Source organism: Xenopus laevis, chromosome 5S (assembly GCF_017654675.1).
Source record: "Xenopus laevis strain J_2021 chromosome 5S, Xenopus_laevis_v10.1, whole genome shotgun sequence".
Taxonomy (NCBI): domain Eukaryota; kingdom Metazoa; phylum Chordata; class Amphibia; order Anura; family Pipidae; genus Xenopus; species Xenopus laevis.
Window position 1 is genome coordinate 142,977,912 of NC_054380.1, and position 11,987 is coordinate 142,989,898.

The 11,987-nt window shown below is 45.6% G+C and overlaps 2 protein-coding genes across 2 annotated transcripts; one reads left to right on the top strand and one right to left on the bottom strand.

Moving 5' to 3' along the window:
* Positions 1–1,418: 1,418 nt before the first annotated feature.
* Positions 1,419–4,817, bottom strand: atraid.S (all-trans retinoic acid induced differentiation factor S homeolog). Its single transcript, NM_001095923.1, is given in 7 exon segments — positions 1,419–2,049; positions 2,604–2,701; positions 3,546–3,667; positions 3,744–3,815; positions 4,378–4,449; positions 4,540–4,670; positions 4,740–4,817. Coding segments are annotated over 7 exon segments (672 nt in total). The 5' UTR covers positions 4,812–4,817; the 3' UTR covers positions 1,419–1,944.
* Positions 4,810–11,651, top strand: LOC121394146 (CAD protein-like). Its single transcript, XM_041564163.1, has 5 exons — positions 4,810–4,870; positions 8,186–8,272; positions 8,449–8,612; positions 8,861–8,992; positions 9,154–11,651. The coding sequence occupies exons 1-5, from the start codon at positions 4,810–4,812 to the stop codon at positions 9,223–9,225; spliced, it is 516 nt and encodes a 171-aa protein (XP_041420097.1). The 3' UTR covers positions 9,226–11,651.
* The last annotated feature ends 336 nt before the right edge of the window (positions 11,652–11,987 follow it).

Consider the following 11,987-nt stretch of genomic DNA (forward strand, 5'->3'; position numbering starts at 1 on the left):
TATATATTTATATATAGTGATTATATCCCCTTATATATTTATATATATATATATATAGTGATCATATCCCCCTTATATATTTATATATAGTGATCATATCCCCTTATATATTTATATATAGTGATCATATCCCCTTATATATTTATATATAGTGATCATATCTCCCTTATATATTTATATATAGTGATCATATCCCCCTTATATATTTATATATAGTGATCATATCCCCCTTATATATTTATAGTGATCATATCCCCCTTATATATTTATAGTGATCATATCCCCCTTATATATTATATATAGTGATCATATCCCCTTATATATTTATATATAGTGATCATATCCCCCTTATATATTTATATATAGTGATCATATCCCCCTTATATATTTATATATAGTGATCATATCCCTTATATATTTATATATAGTGATCATATCCCCTTATATATTTATATATAGTGATCATATCCCCCTTATATATTTATATATAGTGATCATATCCCCCTTATATATTTATAGTGATCATATCCCCTTATATATTTATAGTGATCATATCCCCTTTATATATTTATATATAGTGATCATATCCCCTTATATATTTATATATAGTGATCATATCTCCCTTATATATTTATATATAGTGATCATATCCCCTTATATATTTATATATAGTGATCATATCCCCTTATATATTTATATATAGTGATCATATCCCCTTATATATTTATATATAGTGATCATATCTCCCTTATATATTTATAGTGATCATATCCCGCTTTTCACCCACCCTTCATCATGAAGGGTAGTGAAAAATAAAAGGGGTAAGCCCCTCCCCCTGCAACAATTCTGGTGTTGTGCGACTCTCTTCCATTTTGCGGATACTCCTCCGACCCTGCACAAGCCACACGGAGCACTAGCCACACAGAGGAAGACACAAGCCCCAGCAAGTCGTACAGGTGTGACACTTCTCTTTGCCATTGAACCTCTTTCTCAAGTGTTTTGGTCCCTAGAGATGGATCAAACCTCATCTATACACCTGCTTCTGACGCCTCACCCTGTCCCAGTGTCTCTCTCTATGCTGAGGTTTCTCTTGAACTGAAGTCCCAAGTCCCCACAACAAGCCTTTCTAGGCTCCTCATAACCCCGGGAAGATAAAACAATAGTCGTACACAATGGGCCCCACAGAGCCTGTATAATGTGACCCCAGCGTGGCAGTTGTGCAGCCAATAACACGGACACATTCAACTTTCTGGATAACAGCTTTTCAGATAAAGGATCCTCTACCTGCAGTGACTTGCCCTAATGAATGAAGTGAATACATAGAAATAAATGTAACTCCTGACTGTATTACTGTAGGAACCCACCCAATGAATTCTGCACAATAACCGGCCCGTTCCCCCCACGGATCACACCCACAGTGGGTTAAGGAATAGTTTATTAGTGTCAAACAGCAGGTGCATGGACTGATCCAATATATATAGACTGATACAGATACAATATATATATATGGACTGATCCAATATAGAGACTGACCCAATATAGAGACTGATGAGAGAGCAGAGTGACTGCTGGGAAGGGAATGGTTCCCCCCTACAGATCTGCTAATATTTCGGTCAGTTCCCCAGTCCAGTGATAAATACTTTGGCCACAGACTCCCCTCCTCATGGGATTTACAGCTTCACCAACTCCCGTACAGAACCCACACGGGGCCCCAAGTTGACATTTTCCCAACAGCGTCACATCAATAAAATCATTTTGGGAAACACGAGCTTTATATAAACGTTCCACTATAATGAGTCACATGATAACAGTTTTCCAGTTGGAAGATTAATGGGACCAATTCCAAGTGTAAAGGCCGGGGAATGGCCCATCTGATCAGTTCAGCCAGTTCCTTGTGACCAATCAGGACCTTCTCAGTGAGTGGAGGCCGGAATATCTCCTCGCTCATTGGCTCTTTACTTTCCTGCGTTGTGTGCACCACAACAGGACAGACAGACAGGCGGTTACCAGGCCGAGGATCCCAAAGAACATGAGAATGGGAAATGAGCCCTGCAGCGGCAAGATCCCGTTATTTACTGTAATAGTGACTTGTCTCACACCCTGCGAATGCATGGCACCAAATGCACACTCACCCAGTGCACACTCACCCAGTGCACACTCACCCAGTGCACACTCACCCAGCCAGTGCACACTCACCCAGCTTAAAGACAGACTTACACACACACTGCTCTGCTGAATAGAATAATTTTAGCCCCAATCCCACTGAAAAGAACGTTGGGTATAAGAAATTCTTAAAAATATATTGAACTTGTTTATCATTCAGGATACACTGGGCACTCTGGCAGCTATAGGGTCTGCCGCCTCATAGCATTACACTTCCCCAGCACCAGTGTTTGCTTTGTATGAGGGATAACCTGTGAATGGGGTACAGATGGGTATGTATTAAATGCTCGGCAGCTTTATGTCTGTCTGTTCTGGGCAGAGCATAATTGCAATGGCACTCAGAGGGTTAATGCTGCTAAGACAGGTCCCCTCTCCCATCAATAAGCCTACGGCTGCTCCTATTGGCCTTACATGGGGGGGGGGGGTAGATGGCAACCTACCTCTCTCAGGCACTTGTACCCATGGAATCCTGTCTCACACAAGCACTGAGTGTATCCCGGCCCATCTGGGGAGCACACAGCGTTCTCTGGACACAGCACTGGGGGGGAAACAAACAGAATCTCTTACATTTGGTTACTGATGTATTGTTGTTAGAGTTCATTATTATGTAATGGGATGAGGGGGTTCAGCAGCACAGTGACTGCCATCATTCAGACCCTCAACTATGGGCCAATAAATAGTCCTGACCTGTGTATGATCAAAGTCTGTCTGTCTGAACCCAGAGCTCTAGGTGAGACCTTACCAGGGATCTATAAAGTGGTATCACTGTCTCTGTCCCCTGGGGATCGGGTCTGTAGAACTGAACCCAGAGCTCTAGGTGAGACCTTACCAGGGATCTATAAAGTGGTATCACTGTCTGTCCCCTGGGGATCGGGTCTGTAGAACTGAACCCAGAGCTCTAGGTGAGACCTTACCAGGGATCTATAAAGTGGTATCACTGTCTCTCTCTGTCCCCTGGGGATCGGGTCTGTAGAACTGAACCCAGAACTCTAGGTGAGACCTTACCAGGGATCTATAAAGTGGTATCACTGTCTCTGTCCCCTGGGGATCGGGTCTGTAGAACTGAACCCAGAGCTCTAGGTGAGACCTTACCAGGGATCTATAAAGTGGTATCACTGTCTGTCCCCTGGGGATCGGGTCTGTAGAACTGAACCCAGAGCTCTAGGTGAGACCTTACCAGGGATCTATAAAGTGGTATCACTGTCTCTCTCTGTCCCCTGGGGATCGGGTCTGTAGAACTGAACCCAGAGCTCTAGGTGAGACCTTACCAGGGATCTATAAAGTGGTATCACTGTCTCTGTCCCCTGGGGATCGGGTCTGTAGAACTGAACCCAGAACTCTAGGTGAGACCTTACCAGATGGAGCTCCACTATAGAACTCACCCCACTCGGCTGTACCGTTACACGTGCTCCTCTGATCCCGACACTCTCTCACAGTTGAGGTCACAGTCACATTTTCCCATGAGTCGTTGCCCCCGGGGCAGCCGAGGGTTGCAGGGAGTGCGCTGGGAGTAGAGAAGTGAAGGTTACATTGTGGGATAAAACAAGAGGGACAGACAGACAGACAGACAGAATACTCACATGTACTGCAGCCCCAACAAGCCACGGAAAAACTCACTGGGGAGATCTTGCAGAGGGTTAGAGGAGAGGTCTCTGTGGGAGGAAAGTGATGGAATTCACAATGGCTGACACTAGTAATGATACAATGTCACAAGCTGATCAGTGGTCAGAACTTACAGTGCAGCTGAGCTCAAACTACTGCTCATGTGTCATATTATGTGCAGCACAACTGAGCCCCTCTGAACCCCAATATGGAATAGTGCGGAGAGGGGGCTGATTAATCTGGGCAAGGGGTGAAGAAGGGGGGCACTGTAAAGATGGGGGTCTCTGTCTCTCTCACTCAAGTGTCTGTGAGTGAAAGTGTGTGTGTGTGTGTGTGTGTGTGTGTGTATATACATATATATATATACACACACACACACATCATGCGAGTGCGGCCTTCTTGGATGATATATATATATATGAGTGTGAGTGAGTGTAAATATATATATATATAGAGAGGGGGAGGTAATTACAGTGTGAGTGTATATATATATATATATATGTGTGAGTAGGAGGGGGAGGTACTTACAGAGTGTATATATATATATATATATATAGAGGGGGAGGTACTTACAGAGTGTATATATATATATAGAGAGGGGGAGGTACTTACAGAACAAGAGCAGCAGGTGAGAGTGTGAGGGAGGGATCCAGGTGAGACAACGAGCAGTTCCACAGGTCCAGTCTGACAACAGAGTTCAGCCCATTAGAGACACAGACAGACAATATCAATGTCACTCACACGTCACTCACACGTCACTCACTCGTCACTCACCCGATGATCACGTGTCTGTCATTAATGAGCCTCAGGCAGCAGCGCGCGTGACTTTTAGCTCCGGGGGTTTCTCGGCACAGACGGGACACTTGACTGGAATGTCTCAGTGACCCCGGGCACGTCTCACACACCTGGGGAGGAGGAGTCACACGTCAGGCCCCGGTTAGCCACTAATACAAAGGCCCATAATACAAGTCTACCTGCTCCTGGCCTGTCGCCTCTCCGCACATCACACCGAGCAGGAAGTAGACGCACAGTAACAAGGCAGCCATGTTGACGCGCGCTGATCATGTGACTCGTTCCTTCATCCGCTGCTGCGACGTCACCTACGGTCATGTGACACCGGGCGCAGTGATTGGTGGCGGAGAGTCTGGAGCGCAGGATCTTATTGGCTCCTGCCTGGGCTCAAACTGATCTGACTAAAGCTCAGCGGCTCTGACTCATCTCATAGGAACCAATCATCCGCCTCTATTGTCCCCTAATTCCCACACACACGCCTTTATCTGTCTATCATTCCTCTATAGCTCCTCCCCCTCCCTATGTCACCTGTACAGTCTCCTCTCAGCCACGCCCCCACCATCTGCCCAGTCACCTGACTCTGCCCACAACTACTGACAGAGGAGATCTCACCATCAGCATAGGAAGGGGTTCTTTACTGTAAGGACAGTCAGGTTATGGGATTCCCTACCAAGAGAGGGGGAATGAGTGATTCATGGGTGGGGAGGAAAGGAGATCTCACCATCAGCATAGGAAGGGGTTCTTTACTGTAAGGACAGTCAGGTTATGGGATTCCCTACCAAGAGAGGGGGAATGAGTGATTCATTGGTGGGGAGGAAAGGAGATCTCACCATCAGCATAGGAAGGGGTTCTTTACTGTAAGGACAGTCAGGTTATGGGGTTCCCTACCAAGAGAGGGGGAATGAGTGATTCATTGGTGGGGAGGAAAGGAGATCTCACCATCAGCATAGGAAGGGGTTCTTTACTGTAAGGGCAGTCAGGTTATGGGATTCCCTACCAAGAGAGGGGAATGAGTGATTCATTGGTGGGGAGGAAAGGAGATCTCATCATCAGCATAGGAAGGGGTTCTTTACTGTAAGGACAGTCACGTTATGGGATTCCCTACCAAGAGAGGGGGAATGAGTGATTCATTGGTGGGGAGGAAAGGAGATCTCACCATCAGCATAGGAAGGGGTTCTTTACTGTAAGGACAGTCAGGTTATGGGATTCCCTACCAAGAGAGGGGGAATGAGTGATTCATGGGTGGGGAGGAAAGGAGATCTCACCATCAGCATAGGAAGGGGTTCTTTACTGTAAGGACAGTCACGTTATGGGATTCCCTACCAAGAGAGGGGAATGAGTGATTCATTGGTGGAGAGGAAAGGAGATCTCACCATCAGCATAGGAAGGGGTTCTTTACTGTAAGGACAGTCAGGTTATGGGATTCCTTACCAAGAGAGGGGAATGAGTGATTCATTGGTGGGGAGGAAAGGAGATCTCACCATCAGCATAGGAAGTGGTTCTTAAAGGAACAGTTCAGTGTAAAAATAAAAAATAATAAATGTATCTAATATAGTTAGTTAGGCAAAAATGTAATGTATAAAGGCTGGAGTGAGTGGATGTGTAACATAATAGCCAGAACACTACTTCCTGCTTTTCAGCTCTCTAACTCTGAGTTAGTCAGTGACTAAAAGGGGGGCCACATGGGACATAACTGTTCAGTGAGTTTGTAATTGATCCTCAGCATTCAGCTCAGATTCAAAAGCAACAGTTATGTCCCATGTGGCTTCCCCTCAAGTCACTGATTGGTTACTGTCTGGTAACCAATCAGAGGAAAGCAAGAGAGCTGAAAAGCAGGAAGTAGTGTTCTGGCTATTATGTTACACATCCACTCACTCCAGCCTTTATACATTACATTTATGCCTAACTAACTATATTAGATACATTGTTTATTTTGCACAGTCTGTCTATTTACCCAGTTTTTATTTTTATACTGAACTGTTCCTTTAAAGGGAATCTGTCGCTGGAATAAAAAATGCGTTTATGAGCAGCGCTCCTCCAGCAGAATTCTCCACTGAAATCAAATATCAAACAGATTTTTTAATTCTGAACTCTGACATGGGGCTAGACATATTGTCTGTTTCCCAGCTGCCCCCAATCATGTGACTTGTGCTCTGATAAACTTCAGTCTCTCTTTACTGCTGTACTGCAAGCAGGGCCGCCATCAGGGGGGACAAGCGTACCGGGCCCGGGCATGAAGGGGGGCCCGGCAGCGCTGCATTTTTTTGAAGATCCGGGCCCCCCTTACGAGCGCCCGAGCCGTACGTCATTCCTCTTCAGTGCCGAATGCGGAAGTGCCGAAAAGCCGAAGCCGATGCGACGAAAAGACCCGAAGTCACGGAAAAAGCCGAAGTCCCGAAGTCACGAAGCGCCGAAAAGACCCGAAGTCACGAAAACAGCCGAAGCCGAAGTCCTGAAGCAGCGCAAAGACCCGAAGTCACGAAAGGAGGCGAAGTTGAAGTACTGAAGCCATGAGTTCAATTCTACTGAACACCAGTTTGTGTTTTTTTTTTTTTTAATCCCCTGGCCACCAATGTATTATTTTAATATTCTATAGGCCCCTGCCACCAATCTTTTTTTTAAAACTTTTGTTTTTGGGGCCCCAATTTTTTTTTTAACTCGTAAGGGGCCCCTTGCCACCATTGTTTTTTTTGGGGTTTTTTTTTAAAAAAAAAAATTAATTTTCTTTTTGGTGGCCCCAAATTTTTTTTAACTTGTAAGGGGGCCCCTGCCACCAGTTTTTTTTTTTTTCAAAAAAAAATTATTTTTTTTTTAAATTTTTTTTGGGGCCCCAATTTGTTTTTAACTTGTAAGGAGGCCCCTGCCGCCAATGTTTTTTTTTTTTTTTCAAAAAAAAATTAATTTTTTTTCAAATTTTTTTTTGGGGCCCCAATTTGTTTTTAACTTATAAGGGGGCCCCTGCCGCCAATGTTTTTTTTTTTTTTTCAAAAAAAAATTAATTTTTTTTCAAATTTTTTTTTGGGGCCCCAATTTGTTTTTAACTTAGAAGGGGGCCCCTGCCACCAATGTTTGTTTATTTTTTAGTTTTTTTTACATTTTTTTTTGTTGGGGCCCCAAGTTTTTTTTAACAGGGGGCCCCTGCCACCAATGTTTTTAAAAAAAAAAAAAAATTAATTTTTTTTTTTTGGGGCCCCAATTTTTTTATAAGGGGGCCCTGACCATCAATAGCTTTTTACAACTTGTGTGGGGGGGGGTTACTTTTTTAGCGCTGATGTCTGTGTGGTCTTTTAACTGCGATGTGGGCGGGGTATGGGGCGGAGCTTGGTCGTCAGTGTGGGCGGGGCCCAGGGGGCCCCAAAAATTTTGTTGTACGGGGCCCCGTGATTTCTAATGGCGGCCCTGACTGCAAGTTGGAGTGATATCACCCCCCCCAGCAGCCAAACAACAGAACAATGGGCAGGTAACCAGATAGCAGCTCCCTAACACAAGATAACAGCTGCCTGGTAGATCTAAGAACAACACTCAATAGTAAAATCCAGGTCCCACTGAGACACATTCAGTTACATTGAGAAGGAAAAACAGCAGCCTATTGACCTCGGCTACATCTAATCGTTTCCTTCGTGCTCAGGCCTCATTGATATCCACGTGCATCTCCGGGAACCTGGAGCCACTCACAAAGAGGACTTCTCTTCTGGCACAGCAGCTGCACTGGCCGGTGGAGTCACCCTTGTATGTGCCATGCCGGACACTAATCCAGCCATCACTGATGCCACTTCATTCTCTTTGGCACAGAAGGTCAGATTTCTGTTTGTGTAAATGCGGATGGTAAAATGTGAATCCATGTCCATAATGACCAACAATGATCTTACACTGACTGTTTTCCCTCTACAGCTGGTGGAGGCTGGTGCCGCTGTGACTTTGCTCTCTTCCTTGGTGCGTCCACAGAGAATGCCGCTTCTCTTTCTCCAATTGCCAGTTCAGCCGCTGGCCTTAAGATGTATCTGAATGACACTTACACGCAGCTGAAGATGGACAATGTTTCTGTGTGGATGGAGGTCAGTATTCAGACATGTGGGCAGGGGATATACTGGTGTGTATTGGAGGACATGATGTGTTACTAGGAGTAGTAGGATCAGCTGTGAGTTGTGTGTGTAACTGTTGCCAGAGCTTGCTTATAGCCTGGGAATTTGGAGGACATGATGGAGTGTGTGTGGACTGGAGACTGTACCAGTAAATCAGCTGTTACCCGTGTGGCCTGTGCCAGTAAATCTCTGTACAAGCCCCGTCTCTCCTCCACTTGCAGCACTTTGAGAAGTGGCCGGCTCACCTGCCCATTGTGGCACATGCAGAGAAACAGACCGTGGCTGCGATTCTGATGGTGGCCCAACTGTACCATCGTCCTGTTCACATCTGCCACGTTGCAAAGAAAGAGGAGGTAAGTTCAGTTACGGGTTGGTTGGAGTATTGTAGTTCATGTATGGGGATAATCGGCCTATGGGTTTCTTGGGCACATTATATTGTTAGTAGAAAAACCCCATGATACTGGCTAGTGACCCAACTCTCTGCTGTCTCTGTGACCCTCTTGTTTTTCCCAAGATCCTAATTATCAAAGCCGCCAAGCAGAAGGGAATCCAAGTCACATGCGAGGTGGCCCCTCTGCCTCGATGACCTGGAGAAAATAGGGGAGACACGGGAAGTACACCCCATGCTGGGGACTCGAGAGGGCCGAGAAGCTTTGTGGGAGAACTTGGACATTATTGATTGTTTTGCCACTGACCATGGTAGGCACCAGGGCAAATGAATTAGGGAGAGGGGCAGTGACCTTCAACTTCATTGTCCTCTTCTTTCTCACAGCCCCTCACTCGGTAGAGGAAAAGGATGGCCCAAAGCCACCCCCAGGGTATCCAGGCTTGGAGACCATGTTGCCTCTGCTCAGCAGTCAGTGAGGGACGTCTGACTATTGATGACATCATCAAGCGTCTGTATGACAACCCCCGCAAGATCTTTTCTTTGCCTGTGCAGGAGAACACTTGTATTGAGGCAAGAGGGTCTGGACCCTGATACTATTCCTTATTCCTAGCATGTTCTGGCTCAGTGCTTCTATCTCTTCTCTCAGCCCATTCCTTCAACAACCTTTCTTGTGTCGCCTCTCAATCCTCACTTTTCCCTTTCACGTCCTCCTTTCTCACCTTCTCTTCAATCCTTTTTCTTCTTAAATGAATGTGCTGCTCCCTCTGCAGGTGGACTTGGAGCAAGAGTGGCTAATCCCATCCCACATGCAGTTGACCAAATCCAGGTGGACCCCCTTCGCTGGAATGAAGGTGAAAGGAGCAGTGCGTTGAGTGGTGTTGCGTGGGGAGGTGGCCTACATTGATGGTCAGGTATGGACGTTGTGCTCACAATATATATATATATATGTTGCTTTGCAAATGTTCTTCACATATACAGGCACTAAGTGAAACAAAGGGTTAAAGAGGGGCTGTTCCTTGTAAAAGAAGTGCAGTCAGGGTCCCGTTGGGCGACTTTTTTTCTGTTTCGTTTTTAAGGTCTTGGTATCGGCGGGATATGGACAAGATGTCAGCAAATGGGCCCCACCTGTTGTTGCCCAGTCTCACCCCATGGTCAATAAAGAACTACCTAAGGTATATTATGTACTGCAGTTCCCACACCATTTGCACTGCCAATACCTTTCTGAGTGTTAAAAGATTATTTCCCTCAGACCCCAGAGCGGCACCGCCATGTTACCGTACAAAGCGAGACGATTCGCAGTAGAGCACCAAGTCCCCGCAGACCTGCTCAGTCGACAGATGGGAGATTCCACTTGCCTCCACGGGTGCATCGGGCTTCAGATCCGGGTTTACAGGGTGAGGCTGAGCTTGACTTACCTTAGGTGTAACGTAAGGGGTCGCCCAGCAACTAGGTTGACCGGTTGTGCCAACAAACCAATAAGTAGTGATATTCTGACCAATCACTTTGTGTCCTTAGTGCCCAGGAAGTGTTCTGTGCCGCTCTATCCAGGATTGGTTTTATGGAATGGTAATATTATGTATAACACCCCCATACCAATCACTTTCCCCTGAACTATTCGATATTATGCTCATTGATTGGCAAAATGTTAATTGTGCTTATTCTTTCCGGTCTGTCGTTCATTTCTCCTAATCTCCTTGCTGGCCGGACCAACCAAAGGCTAATCTTATAAACTGGTTCATTTTCCATAATCCCTTGTGGGAGAATCATGGCTCCATCCTTTTTGCTGTGGAGCACTTTAAGCCACACTTTAGTGGATACACCACAGATTGATGTGCCAGGGGTGATGGAATGGGGAAAGGTTTTGCTGTTGGGCTGCTCTGCAATTTGCTCTGGCACAATGACTTCTTGCCCAGTGATGTTCCCCACGATATTCCAGCTGCAGTAGAGTTGCCCAACACTACAACCCGGGAGTCCAAATACTGCTCCTGTTCTTCAGCACTCGGATCATTCCTGTATCTTCTATGTTAAACACTACATGTTCTGATTTTTCTTGTTGCTGTAGGGCAAATGCTCGGTCACAGAATGCAGCAGGTTCATGTACAACCTGAGACTCTGAATCAAGTGTCTGTTTGTGGCTAGTGGCAGTTGGGAGCCGGATATTTATATCGGGAAATAGGATTCCCATTGTCTTCATGTCCCTGAAGATGCCAGATATTGATGAATGCAGGCTTTGTAATTATAGATTTAAATATGGACAACTGTAGCTCTCCCGGCAGCCATTCACACACATGGTACAGTCAAGTTGGGGGTCATTGCCAGTAGATTTGATCCATTTGCAATTCACCAGCATTCACAGAAAGCCATTCATGTTTATTAGAATATAGTAGTTCAATGATTGGTTCTTGAGGAAAGTGAGATCTGGGCCATGTTTGCTGGTGACATTACCCATAGCGCTTGTCTAGGCAAAACTAGGCTGGGCCACTGGGTTCCCTTGAGCGTTTCTAGGCCGTATTATTTCAATGTCCTGTTGATTTGTCTGGGGCTCAGAACTTTCCAAGCTCTCTCAGAATTAGGGCATTAACGGGAGCCAGTAGCTAAAGGTGTAACGTGTCTGTTTTCACAGAATCCCCCCCTCTGAGCCCCCAGAACAATTCCTGGACACGGGTACAATTCTGTGCTACAAAGGTTCTGCCTCATTACCTGAACCTTCTTCTTGGCTTTTCCTCTATGAGCCTCTCAGACAAGCTCTTTCTCTGGAGTTTGCTTGGACATTGCACAATACGGGCGCCTGCTACTGCCGGTTGGTGGATGAGGTGAAAACATTGGGAATGGGATTAATCCCACAATCAAGGGATCATTTTCACAAAATCCCTTCCCTAATTCTTAATAAAAATCAGGAATGTAAAAGATCCATAATTGTTGGATTCGGATGAATACTGAATCCTCCACTTAAAGAATGA